Here is a 21,683-nt window from a genome sequence, read left to right as displayed (position 1 = left end):
ATGAGTTGTGTACATGGGAATACACTGTCTTGGTCACGAGTTCAGCGAGTTTATCAGAGACAGAGATCTCTGTGTTCACCGACATTAGCCATATTGTTCCAAGTATTCCTACATTCATCTCTGAAGAAGTGATGTCAATGGAATCTCGCAAGTACCCGATGAATCTTTCACCGACTACTAAAACTGGAGAACGCCTGGGAACAGTTCTTACGCCTTTGCTGCGAATGACACATACATCCCAGGTCCACAGACATGAACTACAGGAATAGCCATCAGTCACCTGGTTCACTTATCCCAGTTAGCAATATCCGCTCAGGACTGGGAGAGTGCACTGGGGAAACTTATGGCATAACATCCAACCTCAGATATACCGCCGCACTCTAGATCATGCTGGGCCATTAAGACTACAGCCATGGAACCACGGTCATCGGGGTCCTTACAGCTAATCAAGAGAGACAATACGGACAAAGTATTTCATCCTCACAAATGTAACACGGGCCAAGCGAAGAGAAAAGGCATTATCAGGTAATTATTGCTGGCGCATGCCATTGCGCTAACAACACTAATAGCTGATTTATTGTACTGATCAATGGTTTTATTTTAGAATTGGTTGAGCTTACAATTGTGTAATCCAAAATGGACACCATTTAATGTAGGTGTCAAAAATAGCAAACCAATTTTTTTTTCTCTATGCACCAAAAAAAATCTATAAAAATAAAATAAAATATCTTAAAAAAAAAATAGCAAACCAAAAATTCCCTTTGTAAATTGAGGCTCATTTATAGTCACGTATAAATGTACTTTTTAAACAATGATAGGATCAGTAAATTGATAAAGATTAAATTATAATATAATAAAGGTTTAAAATGTAAAATGTTTCTTATTCAATATATAGATTTGTGATGAAATGTGTAATCGGTTCTCAAGTGAACTTGTCTCAGGAGTATTCCCCACAGCCTGGCAGACTAAAATGTATTTTTGTTAAACGAAAATTAAATAAAAAAAAAACTTTCTTTTAGTTATTTCCAATTTATATGCTAGATTTATTTTGTTATTATATGTTATACAGTATGTTCTTTTATTTCAATTTCCTGCTATTTAAGACAATAAATAATGTTGGTTATGCTGAAATGCTACATGAATTAATTATCAACAAAATTAAATAAAATGGCTTCAATACACAAATATGTGTTCAATCAATTCCAATTTAATATGTGTTAAATACATTTTTACTGATATTATTTATTATGTTAATATGATTTATTTAAAAAAATTTTTTTATTAATTTTCACTTTTGAAATTCTATATTTTATCTTTTGGTAAAAATTGGTTAAACAGGATGATAACTGCCCCTGGCTGACCATTACTGCTATTTCAGATGAGGGTCAACACAGAATAATGATAATTCCTGCAATGCTTCCAATAACTTCCTGTGCAGTAGGATTTAGTCACTTTCTTAAAATTTGATTAAATTAAATGTCACTTTTTTTTTTCATCTTAGTCAAGATTTAGTCATTGGATCTTGACTAACATTTTAGTATAATTTAAGTAATTGATTTAGTCATAGCTTTACAGTTTGTTTCCACAGCAGGCCATTTATTTTCTGCAAATATCAATTCAAGAATACAATTATTTTTAATTCAAAATGTTAATTGAAATAATGAAAGAATACAATAAATCACTAGAAAATACAATCTTCCTAATACATGTAAAAAGTAGTAGTAGTAGTACAGTACTAGTCTATTGCAAAAAAATGAAGCTGTAAGGATGAAAATTATAATATATAGCTATTAAAAGTTAACTAAATAGTTAGCTACATAAATCGACTGAGTGATTCCCATGACAAACAGTAGTTGCGCAACTGCAGCGCGAGTAAGTTAATCTAGGGCCAGAGAGGTTGGGTAAAACTGTAAAAAATACAGTATTATTAATTAAAGAATCCAATAAATCAGTCTCTTGAATATTACAACTTAGAGGTGTCGAGACGAAAATGATAGAGCATTTTCGTCTAGTCAATTTTCATGTAGTCCAAAAAGAGATGGACTAATAGTCAACATTTTCTTTATTAAGAAATTCCTGTTTTTGTTATCATTCTATTTTAGTCACAGAGAAAACCTTTGATTAGTTTTAGTCTAAATATTCATCTATGAAATTAACACTGTACCTGAGCAGTGATCAGTCCAGGGATTAAAGTAGTCCTGGAGTGGTGATGGAACTCATTTCTCCTGCCACTGAACCCCACCCCCCACCCCCCACCCCCCCACCCCCCCACCCCCCCACCCCCCCATTATTTTTAGCCAGGGTCAGTGCTAGGGTTTTGGGTAGCCTCCTGCAGACTATACATTTTTCCAAGGAAGGGGTGTGGTCACAATAGTGCCCCAAATTCTGATTATACCATGCAGTAGCATGATGCTATTCATATTACACTGCATGCCCCTAATTCATATTACACCATATAGTAGTTCCCCTTATTCACATTACATCACCCAGTAGTGGTCCTTATTCATGTTAGGTCACATCACAGTACAGCCCAATATTCAAGTTATGCTACACAGTAGTGCCCTTATAAATGTTGTGTCACACAATAATGTCTCTTATACACATGGCCTGGCCCACAGTAGTGCCCTTTATACAAAATTCCCACAAAAGTAGTGCCTCTTACACATAATGCCCACAGTATTAATGCAACTTTTACAGATATTGTCCAAAGAAGTGCCACTTATAAATTTTATGCTCAGTAGTAGTGCCCTTTATACCCAGTGGCGTAACTATGGATCCGCAGCCCTAGTGGTGACGGGGGGAGCAGGTGCCAATGGGGAACAGTGTCACAGAGCTCATGGAGGCTGCCAGATGCCACGAGTCCTGTATCAGTAGTCTGCAGCAGCAGGCAATAAGATATGCATGCAGACTTCTCTCTCTGGCTGTCAGTATGAGGACACTCAGTGACCCGCCCCATAAACCTCCCATGGGGCGGGTCACTGAGTGTCCTCACACAGACAGCCAGAGAGCTCCCACTTCCACCCTGCCCACCACTCCCCCTTTCACCATGGCTGCCGCCCTTCCAGCATGGCTGTCGCTCCCCCATCCTCACTGCTTCTTGTAGAGAGAAGGATACTCTCCTCCCGGGCCTGACGGATTAAAGCAGCACAGGTGCTGTTAATTCTGTACTTGCGCTGGGAGTGTGTACCTGACGGGGACACCCATTTTATTTTTTTGCCAGAGGGAGCTGCATTTCTAGTTACGTTGCTGCTTATGCCCACATTGATGCCCCTTATACACAACTCTATGTCACTCCAGCAGTTTATCGACCATATCCCTTCAGCAGCTACCCCTGCCTCTCTGTGTCCCTCCAGACCCCTCTCATCTTGTCTTCAGCCTGCTCTTCTCAATGGCTCTTCTCTCACTTGAGCGGTGGTAATGGCAATACATCACATATGCCATGCCAGAAAAGCCACTGGTACTTAAAAAGGGGAAGAATGCCATCTGAAAAACACAGCTTGTGTTTGTACAAGAAGGGGCAGTCCACAAGTCGAGGAGAAACATGAAGCCACCAGGACCTGAGGAAGGGGAAGGTAGCTCCAGTTTGTAAGTGACACCAGCTCCACCTGCATCATCTATTGATGTGGGTGGTGGGGTGGGTTTTTCTGTTGAAATTAATGTGCTGGTGCAGGTGGAACTTAGTAACACCCAGTTACCCTCCATTTTATCTCCTGGATCAGTCCCATAGATAGCCGGGGCTGCTGAGACAAACTGCAGGTTGGGGAATGATGGGGGAGGTCTGGAAAATCAAGGGCGGCCTTTACCACGCCCCTTCAGAAAATTAAAAACTGGGCCATATTATGCAAACCCCCACCTCATGTTGCAGAGGACCTCCAAGAGGTGGATATTTCTCCTCATCAGGCAGTGCCAGGCCTGGGTAACTGGTAACTGCTTCCCTCCCCTGTTTGTACCCTCGATGGTAGCATTTATTTATTTATTAATTGCCAATTATGTACCTACATATTACAAAGAATATTTAATCATTTATCTTAGCCTTTGCTGCTGTGGAGTTCACAATTTATATTCCCTATCACACTAACACACACACTAGGTTGAGGTTGAAAGTAATTTAATCTACCAGTAGAGATGTTCGCATCTGAAAACATAATCTTACTGGTTATGCAAAACATTTGAAAGCTGAAAAGCCAATGAGAAGACCTTTTCAGATGTGAACGTAAGTGGCAATGTGCACGGTCAGAGTGGCCATTGGGTGGTCAATAGGAAAGATTCCTGGTAGGCCAACGTACTTTTTTTTTTTTTTATTTAAAGATGTGGCCCTGCTCAGAGCAGTGCTCCAGTCCACCTGTTGTCTCCCACACAAACATAATTTCCGGCAATGAACCCGACGCTGCAAATATTCATCTAAGGCAGGTGCCCACCTATACCCATTGTGGCAGAGGCAGAACTCTGGGAGGCAATGGAGTCATCTGCCGCCGGGCTCCTGCTCCCAAGGGGGCACCTCTCCTTACCTTTGAGTTTGAATCAGTTAATTGAAAGAAGTTGATATTGCTAATGTGGCTTACTCCCCCTTCTAAAATAATTTTTGCAAGTGTCACACCCTGTATTGGACCCATGACCGTACTGGAGACATACACCTTACTGTATGAGTGAGCTATTTGGGGGGAGGGGGGGGCACCAGTACTTACCTTGCCTCCGGGCAACTGGGATGAACTTACGCCACTGCATTGTGACACCTGTTAAAGGGAAAGGAGTGGGGTTATTACAATCTCTGGGGTGTTTCTGGGCTCCACTGGGGGGGGGGGGATATTTGTGATATCTGGAGATTATGTTAATTAATTAATGAGCTGTTTATGTGCTTGATGGAGGTTTGGAGTCTATAGTCCGCTCAGTGGGTCAGGTGGGTTATTATGTGAAATGTGGATGTATGTGATTTGTCACAGCAGCTTAAAGGTTTGGGGCCACCAGGCTGCCCTATTTTGGTGATGGTTACGCCTACATTTGATTTGTTGTTGCCCACAAAATGTCACTTCTAAAAAAAAACATTTTCAGGGCCACTTTTAGCTCCCAATCTGCCCTTGGCGCCAAGGGTTAATAACACAGGCCCAGGTTTCTTGAAGATTGCCGCCATCTACTATGACTGCAGGGTGGGAAGAGATCACATCTCCATCCCTGGATCTGACCCTGGCTGAAGGGCATAGGGCCCCGCAAAACGAGCTTGTGACCACACCTCCATGATTAGGCCACGCCTTTTTTATTACCAGTGCAGGGAAAGCTGTTTATGTTTTTGCCAAACATAACAAGTCAAAACTGTACCACTCATCTCTACTACCAGTATGTCTAGACTGTGAGAGGACCTGAAGACCACATAAACATGGGGAGAACATACAAACTAGGGTGGCCAATCGGCGGGATCCCAGGATTTGGCTCTGCACATGACACGGTCAGAAGTCATGCTGTGCAGCCTGCCAGCTGCACCCCCCGCCACCTGCCCCACTCCCGGCCGCACCGCCCTCCCATGTAAATGTGTGGTCTTGTTTGGGGGAGCAGGGTTATTTTTTGTTATTAGGGAGGTTAATACTGGGATCCCTGGCATCCCGGGATTGAGCAATTTTTAATCCCAAAATGCCCTGGGATTGGCATCCTTGAGCTGGTTGGAATCGAACTCATGACCCTAGTGCTGTGAGGAGGCAATGCTAAACAAAAGTTACACTATCCTGCAGGGGGACATCTTTCCAATGACTCAGTGGGGTATTCAATGTCGGGTCACGACTGTCAGGCTGGCCCAACAGCCGCGACCCTGTCCCTTTCTCGGCCCGATCGACGCTCATCTCGCAGGTGAGATTCAATGTCCCGCCTGCCGAGCACTGAGAAGGGGGCATGGCCGCGAGAAGCGGATTGGAATCGGCGAGCTGTGGCCAGGAGCTTGTCAATTCCCGGCCGTTCTCTGCAGAACGAGCCCTGACTGCTTGGAAAGTCGGTCTCGTTCTGCAGAGATCCCCTGTTCAATGCTCTCTTGAGAAAGACAACATTGAATAGGGCCCCGCAGCCATCTCCCCCTTCGGGAATGGCTGCGAGAGATTGAATATCCCCCCCCTCAATGTATAGCATAATGTGGACTTGATAATATAAAACTGTAATAATACAATAGCATCTTAAAATAGATCATCTACGTGATGACAGCAGCAGTACATCTTCTCTCTATTCAGGTGGCACGGAGCCGTCTCCACTAATCTATCGAACCAAAATGTCCTCGCCCCAAATAAAGAAACGGCTAGCGACAGCTACTCTTGTGGATCTTTCACATCCCTGGATCGCAAAAAGAGAAGTTTTGGGCAGAGAATGAAGGTTTTCCTGGGCAAAGTGATCCAGCCCAGAGTAAAAGATGCTAAACCAGTAAAACTTCCCTGCGCTGTGTTTTCCTCAAAATATTCACCAGCGCTATCCCAAAAACAGCATCAGCTTCCTAAAATAATTCAGCACCTCACACTACCACGGGAAACAGCCAAGAGATCAGGGAGGAGGATGTCGCGAGCTGGTAAGAAGATCTATTGTTTTTTGCAGACCTAAATTAGATTGTGTCAAGTACAGTCAGTTAGTTGTGACATCTGTGTAAAGTGTGAAATACAAGACATGAGAGGCGGGGAGAACAACTAAGGGTCGATTTGAAGAAATTATGATAAAAAGCAACATTTTTGTGTTTTAGAGGTCGATTTCCTAATGAATCTATTAAAGAGTGATTGATTTATCTCCAGTTTTTCAAAGATCAAATAGAAACAAAGGCAGGCATTGCAAATTACTGAAAAGTTGGGTACACACTAGACAATTTGCTCCACGAGCTATATAATTAACCCTTTGAGTGCCGAGTGAATTTGTCAAAATAGGAGCGAAAATTGCCAAGCAAACATTGGCCCTTATTCTGATCGGTGCGGCCGGATCCGAATATGCGGCCAGGACCGTGCGTGCGAAACCCCGCCTTCCATACGGATCGCCAACTCCGTCCGTACGCGGTAAGAAGCTGGCCGAACGGACCGCACGTGTATTTTTCATGGAATACACCTCCTCCATCTCAGGGAACCTCCCCCATCATTCGATGGTCGCAGACCATCGAATGCAGGACCGAGTGGTCCACCAGCTCCTGCAACCTCAGACCACACGGACATTTTTCCATGCAAAAGCAGGGATCTGGGCGGGCAGCTGAGATCCGGCGATGTCATATGTCCGCCCCCTACACGTGCGTCACGGCCGCATTACCATACGTACGCCCAGCGTTTGCATGGGAACGCCCATGAAACGCGGGGCGTATGCATATGGTAATGAGTCCAAATAGCCCTTCACGCCCCTCTCCACCCTCTGTTCGAAGTGTTCACATTTCATGCGGGATTTGGCCGTACGCCCCGCTCGCACATGCGCAGAGACGCCTCTGCACATGCGCAGACACAAAACATCGGCGGCACGAACGCACGCGGAAATTACCGCACCAACCAGAATAAGGGCCATTGTTATTCATCATAATGACCTGTAATGTTTACCTTATATACAATGGCGTAACTAAAATTGGGGTGCCCCCCCCCGCCACTAAAATTTGTGCGCCCCCTCACTACTGCATCTTCAACTGCGCTGACTATCCATTACGGTCCCAGCACTCCTGCTCCTCTTGTTAGAATGTCACATACAAAATGGCCCCCGCCTTACAGCAGACCATTATTTATTACGCAAGAGGAGGTTGCCGCCTCCTCTAGCATCCTTAATAACTGTCTGCTGTGCAGGGGGCGACCATTTTACAAATTACATTCTAACAGGAGGAGCAGCAGGAGCACCGGAACTCAGTGCAGACCGCAGAGATTCGGCGGCGGCCCCATTAACAATAGCTTCCGCAGACCCCAAAATCTTACCTAGTGCCTCCAAGTGACCGCGGGGTCTGCGGAGCTATTGTTACGCCACTGCTTATATAGGAAATATAATCTTTTTTTACACATTATTTATTTGAATTTATATAACAAATGTGAGCGGCGCAGGGATTTTTAGTGGATATTTTGAACATCTCTCACAGAGATGTTGGCACTCAAAAGGTTAAAGATTTCTGCGTAACTCCGGGGCAAACGATATAGTCCATATATGCTGAATGATATAGGTCAGTGGAGGGGCACAGGGTCTCTGTCTGTGTGTTGACAGAGACTCTGCACCTCTGCGGCACCACTCCCTCCACCTCCGCGGCACCGCACCCCCCACCCACTTATCCCGGTTCCTTTTTTTCTTTTTAATCCATAGATCCAGCAGGGGATAGCCAGCGGAGGGAAGCACCTCTCTGGCTTACCGGGATCCGCCAGCTCTTCCTCCATACTACGGCACTCTGCTAATAGTTAAAGAGATTATGCAATTATCTACCATGCACCCAACCCCTATCAGCCATACCTTACATTACTGCACAGCTGACAAATCACCCAGAGAAGATACCTTAACCGTTTCCAGCAAATACATTGTAACTCCTGTCACTGACTCAGATTTACTTATAAGCTTATTTCTCTTTGAAAGCAATTCTCCAACTGGATGTTAATGTTGTAGAGGCAGAGACCAAGCAGATCATGGCAGACAACCTCATTGTGCACTCCAAGAAAACCACAAGACGTGTATCCGTCACCTCACTACCTACCGGGCTGCAGAAGGTACGTTTCCTTTATTATGTCTTGTCAGCAGGCCAGTCGCTTGGTCCAACAGCCTAACATGCCAAACCACTTGTCACTAAGATGTCAGCCATATTCACATTTTATAGCCCTGGGATTGGTAACCCTGGACATTATTGCGACAATATGGCATTTAAGGCTGTTTTAAGTGGCATGGGGTTTGTCCCTTTCCAATGTGCTTCAGCTCTTTCATTCAAAGAGGAGACATTTTCAGAAGGTTAGATCCTCTTTAACTCACAGAAGACAAACGTGGCCTGCAGTGCATACCCAAGCAAAGCCTGGGCCTCTGTTGAGTGGACCCAGCCACGGTCAGTCCTGCTTATGTAGCAAAACACATTTCTGAAGCATATCTTCATCTCCAGACTACAAATGATCAACCTAGCCTGAGTAGACTAGCTTCAAATAGGAAGGTGCAGTGGTGGTCTCAGACACATGACATATTTTTGGGGATAGTAATGTTGTTGAGCGCATGGCACAAAAACTTTACCTACCCCTTTGGAGCTGTGGTCAAGATCCTGATGGTAAGATCCTGAAAGTCGAGAAATATGGAGGGTTAGGAGTAGGCAGTAGGTTGCCCCCCCCCCCCACACACACACACACACACACCCCTACCCCAGTTTACCAAATATCTATCTCCGGATCTATGATATCTAGATCAACCATGTAATGGTCGACCATGCTTAGTCGAACCCGTCTAGCTAGACGTCTAAAGATAGTCTACCGTGTCTAGAGAGTATTGGAAGTGACGGGAGCGTGGTCGATGGTCATATGGCCGACATGAGTTTTTCATATTTTTTGGTGCTAAATGTCCCCGGCCTACTTGGTTCATACTTTACTATCCAAGTGGACATAGAGTGAGATTATAATAGTGTGCAGAGCGTAGCAAACCACCGTGCCCGAACCAAGGGGAGCCATGCGTGGGAGACACTGTGCACAGGGCCGGATTAACAATGGGCCTGATGGAGCTACAGCTCCAGGCCCACTCTCCAAATAGGCCCATTTTGTAGCTGAGGGCCTGGGCTTTCCAACGAGCCCAGCCCTGCATCGCTAGCCCCCCGGGAACCGGAGATACCTCCAGGGAAACCTGGAACGTTTTCCACATAGGATAACATGGGACCCGCTAATTCCTACCTCCACCCGGTTCCAACGGCTGCCAGTTCCCCCTCTGGCATCACAGAAGCTCGAGGTTGATCTCAGTCGAACTCAAATCGCTGGGCCTTCAATCTGATACCTGGTCCATATGGGTTCATTGGTTCTAGAGACATTGCGGGTAAACCAATTTTTTTTTCATTTCTGAAATGTAATTTCATGGCTATTCATGTTGTTTGAGGACAGATTTCTCTGGAACCAAATGGCCCAGTTTCATGGGACCAAAATCATTCGAAGCCTACATGTAAAAGGGTCAGTTGGTTCTGAAGATATAGCTGGTTGTTTAAAGGGGGGCAGGGGTGGTTTTCTCTCCCCCTTACACCAGAAAATGCAGGGACTAGGCTGGTGTAAAAGAGGCCAGTCTGGGAATGTCCCTGCATGATCCTTACCATATTCCCAGGTAAGTCCCTGCATTTTCTGGTGTGAAATGGGTATTATTTAAAATAGCAGTGCTCTGAATACAGCCGGCAGCCCCCTGCTCTCTGCATGGCTGTCAATGGCTGTCATTTCTGCCTGACGGTGGCTGTTCCCCAGTTACCAACGGCATGTATTCCCCACATGGCAATGAGCATGGAACCCCTGGCAATGAGCATGGAACCCCTGGCAATGGACATGGAACCCCTGGCAATTAACATGTAGGTAAGCAATACTTATGTAGCATAAATTTTAATAGGCATTAAGGTGTTTGGCATAATACGTAATGGAGATTATGGTGTGTGTCTTAACATGTAATGGGCATTATGGTGTAAATTTTTAATGCGCGCCAATGCCCCTATTTATGAAGCATATTGTGCATTATTTCTCAATGTGTTTACTATAGTGCAGGCATGTCCAAACTATGGCCCTCCAGCTGTTGTGAAACTACAAGTCCCATCATGCATTGCCACATTTTTGCTATTAGGGAATGCTAAAACTATGTCAAGGCATGCTGGGATGTGTAGTTTCACAACAGCTGCAGGGCCACTGTTTGGACATGCCTGGTGTAGTGTGTATTTTGGCTCAATCCATGTGAATTTTGCCTTAATCCATGTGCCATAGTGTGAATTTTGGCTCATTCCATGTGGCATAATGTAATAGAGGCAAGTACAGTATAAGGGGGTTCCTATTGTGTTGCATGATTTGTATAAGGGGTATATGGTGTGGTAAACTAACGTGACCACATAAAAGGTGCTGAAATGTTGTCTACCAAGTTTCGGCTTTCAGTATTTTTTTATGACTGGAGTGCCGCCTCACCCCGCAAGTATATTAGGACATTGACATCCTGCGGGTGCACCTTTGGAGTGCACCCGCCAATATACTGCATCTCCCTGCATTTTTCTTATGCCAGCCCCCTGCCTTTTCCAGGCATATATAATTAGTTGGAAGTATTTACACAAATAGAGCCACACCCATGAGCAGACCACCCACACAGAACACTGGTCACGCCCCCCACATTATTAGGTGCTAGCCATAACCCCTATTATTACGCATAATAGGCCCTTGATCATTCAGCTCCAGGCCCATTTAGACCTTAATCTGGCTCTGACTGTGCACATATACGGTGTCCACGGGGCCTCTGTGAAATGACAACATATTTTGAAAATCTCGTGTGACCATCAACCCACGACCCCGTTGCTCTAACGCTGGCCTCTAACATTCATTACTGTCCATCTACACGCGGTTGACTATCTTTAGACGTCTAACTAGACCCATTTGACCAGGGTGGTCGACTATAACATGGTCCATCTAGACAGCTTCAATCCACTTTACCATGGGTCTTCAAACTGCGGCCCTCCAGATGTTGTGAAACTACAAATCCCAGCATGCCTTGCCACAGTTTTGCTATAAGGTTGTGTTAAAACTGTGGAAGGCATGTTGGGATTTGTAGTTTCACAACATCTGGAGGGCCGCAGTTTGAAGACCCATGCACTATACCATAACCCTTACTAAATGGAATGCTAAATTTATAAATCACATCTTGGTACATTTGATAAGACTGCGTCAGTACCGTACGCATATGTCAAGTGACACGCTGGAGTGCTAAAAAGGCATTTTGCTAATATATCTTTTTGTAAATACGATTACAATTAACAAAGAGGACAATTAAAATCTGAGCAGTGAGAATCACAAAGTATGTAATAAGGCTCCTAAAACTCTTCTTACTGAATTGGGCTAATTGCTAAAAGCAAAGAAGAGCGTGTTTCCAGTTTGCTCTCCCGATGCCTTATTAAATAAACACGCTTGGCTGCTTCTATCATCTCATATTAATTAAGAACCAGAAAAACCTACCGCACGTTGCTCACATTGCATTACCTTTGTGTTGAATGTATATTCACAATTGTATTTTATGTTTTGCATTCTCTTGGTAACATACAAAAATTACCTCCTAGGGTTTCAGACGACGAATCTAATGAGGGCCCTGCCGAAAAAATTGCATCTGCACAATAATACCCTATGAATATTAATTTCTACCTGTCACATGTAATGTGCGTCTGCCCTAACAAATTATTTCACAGTCTCCGTGCCAATAAAATTTGATACGCCCGTGTATTGTACTGTTCTTCAGATTATGCCCATGGCATGGTAACATTTGTGTGACTGTTTACCTGTAAGGTTGCAGGATTGGCCACCAGCCAGGACTCATTACAGCGCCACCATCTCTGATTGCTGTACTCTAGTAGTTTGTATCAGTGATGCATTGGCCACCCAGTGGTTGAGCTGTGTATTGCATGGTATGGCCTACCACACCTTGGCGATTCTTTGATGTTGTAATGCGCCAGGAACGGCTATGATTTGGACACATCTGTAAGAGCATTTTCATTTGCGACTGAAGGGTTGTAGGGGTTTACATTCCACAAGTAATACTGGTAATCAGGGTCAGACCAGGGTTCCGTGCCTCCCTGTGCAAGCCCCACCCATAAGCACTGGGAAGTAGACCACTGCCTAGAGCAGCGGTTCCTAACCTGTAAAATGTGAATTCCTGGGGACCAGTAATAATATTGGTAATGGCGGAAGAAGAAGAAGTTTCCCTATGGTGGAACAAGTCTCCTGTTGCCGTCTGCAGTGTCATCAGCATCTCCTCGTGCTTCTGCCCGACCAGCAATTCACTGGGAGAAACCCACGCTGCCCTCAGACGGATAAAACTGTGATGCCCTCAGATGGATAAATGGCGACCGACTTCCTAACAGTGGGAGCAGACTATCAGCGTTCATCTGCCCCGTGTTGACACGGGTGAAGGAAGCAGCGGCATTAATCCTACAGGTGTTACAGGCGTTAGTGGGAACCCTGGACACGGTACACAGCCAGCGGCCAGACACAGAGGGACCCAGGGTTAGCAACTCATCCCTTTAATTACAGATACATATTAATTACACAAGTTCTGTGGCTGGCTGACTTCAAGATTCCATTTCACCTGGTGTTAAACTGCCACAGAACCTGTGTAATTAATATGTGTCCGGGATTAAAGGGATGAGGTGGTAACGATAGAGGGACCCAATTCCTGACAGCACACTACTCCTCCGCTACTAGGCTTACTATAACGACACACATACCGCCCACTGGAATAATGGGTGTGGGGGATTTATGAGAGGAGGGGTACTCATAAAGGAAAAGCCTAATCAAGGGGTACGGTAATACTTGCACACCCCTTATTACAGCCCTGCTGGACAGGCGGTCAGGTAATATAGAAGAACCTGAGCAGCAAAGTGTTTAAATTTCAAATTACAGTCATTCTAGCCAGCAGCTGATAATCAGGGGGAACAATAAAGGTCACTTCCGCATACAGGCACAGGCGCCTCTTCTATTTTTTTTTCTTAAACTTCTGTTCCATAAAAATAGATGTTCTGACTGTTGACAGATCTTGTCTCTCCCTGTGGCCGTGCGCTGAATATCATTGTTACGCTCATTAGCATAGATGTGAGGCTGCTGTAAACATTGTGACACATTTTTTCTTTGGCATCTTTCCTTGACTCGCTACATGAAAGACGGATGGGTCTGTACAATGCACAAACCCTGACTCCCTTACAGATGCACCAAAGCATTTGCCCATTTCTAAATTAAACTTTTTAGATTATTCTTAAGTCCCGTACACACGGGGTGACTCAGCCTGCTTGCTGAGCGCTACTGCTCAGCACAGACCACTCAGCACACAGCGATGCAATAGTGGAGTTTGCTGAGCGATCAATCACGGCCATTGTTCTCTGGAGAGAGCACACTAGCAATGATTAGATGTATACGGCATGCAGTATAAATCTAGTCCGGTGATTGCGACGCGCGGGACCGCGCATCACCGTCACTGGGGTGTCTAGTCTACACACGGAGTGGTCTGTAGTTAGGGGTGATACTAGCTGGCTCGGTAAGCTGCGAGGATCGAAGGTTACCAAGCACCAGAGCCACCACCCGCCTCCCAATCGAGTGCCTATCTTCTAGCCAGTGATCTCCCATCTAGCCAGTGATCTCTCTCCTAACCAGTGATCTCTCTCCTAGCCAGTGATCTCTCTCCTAACCAGTGATCTCCCTTCTAGCCAGTGATCTCTCTCCTAACCAGTGATCTCTCTTCTAGCCAGTGATCTCTCTCCTAGCCAGTGATCTCCCTTCTAGCCAGTGATCTCTCTACTAACAAGTGATCTCTCTCCTAACCAGTGATCTCCCTTCTACCCAGTGATCTCTCTCCTAACCAGTGATCTCTCTCCTAACCAGTGATCTATCTTCTAGCCAGTGATCTCTCTCCTAGTCAGTGATCTCCCTTCTAGCCAGTGATCTCTCTCCTCACCAGTGATCTCTCTCCTAACCAGTGATCTCCCTTCTAGCCAGTGATCTCTCTCCTAACCAGTGATCTCTCTCCTAACCAGTGATCTATCTTCTAGCCAGTGATCTATCTCCTAACCAGTGATCTCTCGCCTAACCAGTGATCTCTCTCCTAACCAGTGATCTCCCTTCTAGCCAGTGATCTCCCTTCTAGCCAGTGATCTCTCTCCTAACCAGTGATCTCCCATCTAGCCAGTGATCTCTCTCCTAACCAGTGATCTCTCTCCTAGCCAGTGATCTCCCTTCTAGCTAGTGATCTCTCTCCTAACCAGTGATCTCCCTTCTAGCCAGTGATCTCTCTCCTAACCAGTGATCTCTCTCCTAACCAGTGATCTATCTTCTAGCCAGTGATCTATCTCCTAACCAGTGATCTCTCGCCTAACCAGTGATCTCTTTCCTAACCAGTGATCTCCCTTCTAGTCAGTGATCTTCCTTCTAGCCAGTGATCTCTCTCCTAACCAGTGATCTCCCATCTAGCCAGTGATCTCTCTCCTAACCAGTGATCTCTCTCCTAACCAGTGATCTCTCTCCTAACCAGTGATCTCCCATCTAGCCAGTGACTTCTCTCCTAACCAGTGATCTCTCTCCTAACCAATGATCTCCCATCTAGCCAGTGACCTCTCTCCTAACCAGTGATCTCTCTCCTAACCAGTGATCTCCCATCTAGCCAGTGATCTCTCTCCTAACCAGTGATCTCCCTTCTAGCCAGTGATCTCCCTTCTAGCCAGTGATCTCTCTCCTAACCAGTGATCTCTCTCCTAACCAGTGATCTCCCTTCTAGCCAGTGATCTCTCTCCTAACCAGTGATCTCTCTCCTAACCAGTGATCTCTCTCCTAACCAGTGATCTATCTTCTAGCCAGTGATCTATCTCCTAACCAGTGATCTCTCGCCTAACCAGTGATCTCTCTCCTAACCAGTGATCTCCCTTCTAGTCAGTGATCTTCCTTCTAGCCAGTGATCTCTCTTCTAACCAGTGATCTCCCATCTAGCCAGTGATCTCTCTCCTAACCAGTGATCTCTCTCCTAACCAGTGATCTCCCATCTAGCCAGTGACCTCTCTCCTAACCAGTGATCTCTCTCCTAACCAGTGATCTCTCTCCTAACCAGTGATCTCCCATCTAGCCAGTGATCTCTCTCCTAACCAGTGATCTCTCTCCTAACCAGTGATCTCCCATCTAGCCAGTGATCTCCCATCTAGCCAGTGATCTCTCTCCTAACCAGTGATCTCTCTCCTAACCAGTGATCTCCCATCTAGCCAGTGACCTCTCTCCTAACCAGTGATCTCCCATCTAGCCAGTGATCTCTCTCCTAAACAGTGATCTCCCATCTAGCCAGTGACCTCTCACCTAACCAGTGATCTCCCATCTAGCCAGTGACCTCTCTCCTAACCAGTGATCTCTCTCCTAACCAGTGATCTCCCATCTAGCCAGTGACCTCTTTCCTAACCAGTGATCTCTCTCCTAACCAGTGATCTCTCATCTAGCCAGTGATCTCTCTCCTAATCAGTGATCTCCCTTCTAGCCAGTGATCTCTCTCCTAGCCAGTGATCTCTCTCCTAGCCAGTGATCTCCCTTCTAGGCAGTGATCTCTCTCCTAGCCAGTGATCTCTCTCCTAGCCAGTGATCTCCCTTCTAGGCAGTGATCTCTCTCCTAGCCAGTGATCTCTCTCCTAGCCAGTAGGGATGGCCATCGTTACCGTTGCCATCGATGGCAATTCTGCAACTGGCCATCGATAGTGCTAAACTATACAAAAACAAGAGGGGCAGGGCTTCGCAGGTGTCAGAGCCATGCTCCGTGTCCTGGCTCTTTGGAACAAAAAAAAGCAAAACATTGTTTTTCTGTTCCATCGATGGAGGGAAACCATCTGGTTCTCCCCCATCGATGGCAAAAGTATTCGGCATCGGCCATGAACCATCGATGATTTCACTAGCCAGTGATCTCTCTCTAGCCAGTGATCTCCCTTCTAGCCAGTGATCTCTCTTCTAGACAGTGATCTCTCTCGTAGCCAGTGATCTCCCTTCTAGCCAGTGAATTTCCAATCAAAAATGTTGCCAGGTATGCACACTTGGGTTTGGATGTAATGCAGTGAGTAATACCCCATTCACACCAGAAATGCAGGGACAAACCCAGGAATTCAGTTCCCGGGACAAGCAGGGACATTCTCGGGTTTGGACCCATTCACACCAGAAATGTCCCTGCATTTCCTGGTGTGAGAAGGGGGCGGGAAGGAGGCCGGCAGGAGGTGGGAAGGAGGCGGGCAGTCGGCGGGCAGGCGGCGGGATGGCGGCAGAGGTGGGGAGAATACTCACCCCAGTTGCTGGTCCTCCGTGCAGGCCAGGGATCCACACAGGCGGCGGCGCAAATGACGGGACAGGCTGCGGATGAATATGACGCAGCTCTCCGGCGTCCTCACTGCCGCCGGAGAACTGCGTCATCATCATCCACCGGCTGTCCCGTCATTTGCGCCCGCCGCCTGGATTCCCGTCCAGACAGCACACCGAGGACACGGCAACCCGGGTAAGTATAACTTGTACCTTTCACACCAGCCAGGTCCCCGGGAACAACCCTGGTACCAAGCCGGGTTGAAATTTGCCCAGGATTTTGAAACCTTTCACACCAGCGCTAGTACCGGGTTGTTCCCGGACTCAACCCGGGAATTTAGGCTGGTGTGAATGGGGTATAAGGCGACTGTGTAGGAAGTTGGATGAACTTGGTCTTTTTTAAAGGAGCAGTCATTTTCAAGGCATGTTTTTGTCTTGTAAATTATTGTTCCTTTAAAAAAAAACTCAGTTTGGCCGGTATACTGTGCGGCCGCCAATCACACTAGACACAGGTCAAGCCGCCCTTTGCAATTGCACTGACACAGTAATCGCCGAGTGATAGATAAGACGGGACCATTTGAAGGAGTGAACATGACAGTGATGGTAAAAATGCTTTCAGCTGCAATTGTACACGTAGATAAACATGGCACATGCATCAGATAGTCTGCAGCATAGCCATAGGTCAACCCTAGGAGTCGATGTTCCTTGATGATTTTGTCAATTTTGGGAAAACGTGCAATTTCGGCAGTTTTTTGCGATAAAATCTAAAAAAAAAAAATGTGCTTTCTATTAAATGTCACCCCTACAGTCACACTGGTACTTGTTTCCTATCTGGGCGCCCACGATCAAAATCGCGGTGATCGGGGGTAAAAATCGCGGTGATCGCGGTCATCGCGGGCAAAATTGGATGGTCGCGATGCCCGCGATGACCGCGATCACCGCGATTTTCCCATAGGGAACAATGTTAAAAAGGCTGATTGACCGCGATTTCACTGTTAAATGGCTCAATTGACCCGATTTGGCCATATTAACCCTGAATTAGGCCCAATTAACCTTTAAATGTCCCCCCCAATTTTTGACGCCACCCCACGATCGACGCCAACCCGAAGCGTGGCGAGCGCAGCGAGCCCGCGAGGGGCGGCGGTACGCGTCCTCCGACCTTTTCATGCCCTACTATCCACTAGGGCGTGGTGTGAGAATATAATAGTGTGGCGAGCGCAGCGAGCCACCGAGCCCGAAGCGTGGCGAGCGCAGCGAGCCCCGCGAGGGGACGCGGATACCTTCACTGTGAAGGCCGCGAGGGGACGCGCATAATTGTGAAGGTATCCGCGTCCCCTCGCGGGGCTCGCTGCGCTCGCCACGCTTCGGGCTCGGTGGCTCGCTGCGCTCGCCACACTATTATATTCTCACACCACGCCCTAGTGGATAGTAGGGCATGAAAAGGTCGGAGGACGCGTACCGCCGCCCCTCGCGGGCTCGCTGCGCTCGCCACGCTTCGGGTTGGCGTCGATCGTGGGGTGGCGTCAAAAATTGGGGGGGACATTTAAGGGTTAATGGGCTCTGTGGCCCATTTAACATTGATTCCTATGGCCAAATCGGGTGGATTGAGGCATTTAACAGTAAAATCGGGTCCATCGCGGCTTTTAACATTGATTCCTATGGGAAATCGTGAGCATCGCGTCGCGGGCATCGCGGGTACATTTATGGCCGGCCGCGACGCGACCGACGCGATTTTTCAGGTTTAACATGGTTTTCAATGGGAAAATCGCGGGCATCGCGTCGGTCGCGTCGCGGGCAGGCATAAATGTACCCGCGATGCCCGCGACGGGCGCCCAGATAGGAAACAAGTACCGTCACACTTGCAATACATCCAGATATTAATGCCCCTTGAATGTCCCACATTTATGCCTAACAAAACAGCTGCTGTTCCCCCTTGCATATTATTTTGTATTGCAGCAGATGCAATGATAAAGGCCTGCTTCTTTGATTTTTCTTGTGTGCAGGGTTCATATTCCTCTAAAAAGAGGCACTTTGCGCTGATGAGAAGGAAGAAGAAGGCTGTGGAGAAGGTGAAACACCAATCAGAGTACACAGTGGGCAGTCTGCAGATGCAGGTACAATCTTAGGCTATTACAGTACTGCTTGTAAATTGTACCTTAATGTACCATCATGTCTTTGAGAGATGCGCAAAGAATCAGCGTCGCTCACATTTGTTATATCATTTCAAATAAAAATTGTGTAAAAATATATATTTCCTATATAAAGTAAACATTACAGGTCATTATGATGAATACAAATGTTTTCTTGGCAACTTTTACACCTGTTTTCACTTGGCACTCAAAGGGTTAAGGCCCATACACACCAGGCAATTTTGAGCAGAAAGTAGCCCGTTTTTTTGGTGTTCTGAGATCGCCTAGCGTTTATGGCCGGACGATGAGCGCTGGTGCATGCTCCCGCGCCCTCATCATCGCCACCGGGAGTCATTCCTTGGACTGTTTTACCAGGCAAGTGAACCACTTTCCATAGTTTATTATGGAAAGTTGTCCACCCCCTGTGAAAATTGCTCAGTGTGTATGCATGCAGCGAATGTCCACCCAGCGATTTTTACATCATCGCTCCTCATACACCCTGGGCAAAAAAATGCAAAGTGTGTATGAGGCTTTACAGTCATACCCCTTTCAGACATAAGCAAAAACCAGGAATTGCCTGAGCACAGTGAGTCGTCCCAGGTCCTGCTTATGGGCCCAATTCAAATCTGATCACACGGCAATGGCGTAACTAAGTTTTGGGCGCCCCCCGCCGCCGCCGCCCCGCCAAGCACCCCCAATCCCCCGCTGCCCATGCAAACCCCCCCCCCCCCCAATCCCCTGCAGCCTTACCTATAGCGCTGGTCCCGGCAGCTCCGTTCTTCTTCTGCTGAGGACCACCACAAAATGGCCGCCCCCATACAGCTTTTCAGAGAACTGTGCTATATGGGGGCGGCCATTTTGTGGTGGTCCTCAGCAGAAGAACGGAGCTGCCGGGACCAGCGAGATAGGTAAGTCTGCGGGGGATTGGGGGGGTGTAACTATAGCACCGCAGCCCCCGGCGCCCCCACATGCACAGCGCCCCCCCCGCGGTGGCGGGGGCTGCGGTGCTATAGTTACGCCGCTGTCACACGGCCCACATTCAGTTAAGACGCTAGCCCACTAGAGTGAAATCACGCCTTGTGAATCAATGTACGCGCTGTGCAAATGGACCTGTACGGCTACACATCCATTTGCAGCCGTGCTAATATGTACAAAACCTATTGTAACAGGCTCACCAGCTAATGGTTGTTACACTGGGCACCAGTCACCACAGGCTCGTAGCCAAAAACGTACTCTGCGGTGCGAGGGGAAAAAGGCACATCTGGCCTGGAGCTGACATCACACACCGTCCCCTAATACGCTCAGGCCAGTGACCAACCCCAGACACCTACTTCCTGTCATTCGCCTTGCTAACGATGCGCAGATAGAAAAGGTTGCCGAACTTTGGCGAAAGATGACCTCGGGTATGCGTACTACGGGCTGTAGACATGCGCAGTATATCGGCTGCTGTGCAAATTCACAGCTGTGCAATCAGGTCTGAATCAGGACTGAAAAGGTCAGACCTGGGTTGACCGCCACATGTCATTGCGGTCTACTCATAATCTGTCAGTTGCTTGAACATCTGCATTGGGTGCAAACATGAATTAGGCCCTCAGTTGTGCAACAGACTTCTATGGCAAGTGGCAGAATGTAACACCAGGACGACAAGGGTCCGATCCCATCAATCTAGATCCAATTCCGACTGATTTGATGTAGATTGTGTGGTGATTGGGCCCTTTTATGTCCTGGTGTGGACCGATACCGATCCGATGTGCGGTCCCGCAGGTCGGCCGGTCATTATTCAAATCCTACCTGCAGCAGGTAGGATCTGAAAACAACCATACACCCGGGTGCGGGTCGCTATCAAATCGGACCCGCTCACGGTGCACATCGTGAGCGGGTCGTGCCCCCCGCGTCATCGTGAGCGGGTCGGAAGAAACACTGACGACCCGCTCACGATGTGCATCGTGAGCGGGTCGTCCTGGTGTGTACCCCGCATAAGGTTGACATGGTTGGGAGGTCAACACACGCAATAGGTTGACAACGGCTAAATTGAGTTAAAAAAGGTCGACATGGGTTTTTCACTTTTTTTTTTGAGCAGACATGTGTCGGCAGGGGGTATTTCGTTTACCCTACCATCCACCAGGGGGTGGAAAGAGAGTAGAATAATGTTCCAAGTGTACCGAGGCACCATGCCCGAAGCAGTGCGAGCGGTTGTGGTACACTTTGACGGTGTCCATGTCGACATTCAGGGACAAAAAAACTGTCAAAACCCCATGTTGACCTTTTGACTGTCAATATTCCAACCATGTTGACCTATTCCATGTGTCGGCCTTCATTGATAGACCCAAGGACCCATGCCCCTGCTGACTGCTGTACTGTATGTAACATTTTTGCATGACCCACAGGTGGATGATCTTATTGAAACGATTGCGGAGAAATCTGGCCAGCTCTTGGCGCAGCGGCACGAGGAACTTCGTCAGTGCGAGACTCTGGGCGATGAAATCCTTCGGTCTTCCAAACAGTTCCAGAGAATATCCAAAAAGAACACCCAAAAATACAAGTTTAAAAATGTTTGTTTCCCTTGTATCTGCTGCTGTTACTGAGAAACATTAGGTAACCACTTAAATGATCACCT

The 21,683-nt window shown here is 47.0% G+C and overlaps 1 protein-coding gene across 2 annotated transcripts; it reads left to right on the top strand.

Annotated features, from left to right (window-relative positions):
- The first annotated feature begins 228 nt into the window (after nucleotides 1-228).
- Nucleotides 229-21,683, top strand: C8H3orf49 (chromosome 8 C3orf49 homolog). 2 transcript variants are annotated; one of them, XM_083157994.1, is made up of 5 exons: nucleotides 229-525; nucleotides 6,207-6,535; nucleotides 8,563-8,663; nucleotides 18,941-19,051; nucleotides 21,454-21,683. In XM_083157994.1, the coding sequence occupies exons 1-5, from the start codon at nucleotides 413-415 to the stop codon at nucleotides 21,649-21,651; spliced, it is 852 nt and encodes a 283-aa protein (XP_083014120.1). In that variant the 5' UTR covers nucleotides 229-412; the 3' UTR covers nucleotides 21,652-21,683. The 2 variants fall into 2 exon arrangements, with proteins under 2 accessions (XP_083014120.1, XP_083014119.1); XM_083157993.1 differs by having other exon boundaries at nucleotides 8,533-8,663.

Source organism: Crinia signifera, chromosome 8 (genome assembly GCF_055691185.1).
Source record: "Crinia signifera chromosome 8, ASM5569118v1, whole genome shotgun sequence".
Taxonomy (NCBI): domain Eukaryota; kingdom Metazoa; phylum Chordata; class Amphibia; order Anura; family Myobatrachidae; genus Crinia; species Crinia signifera.
The sequence above is the reverse complement of the archived record's forward strand: the minus strand, read 5'-3'. Positions and strand labels throughout refer to the sequence as shown.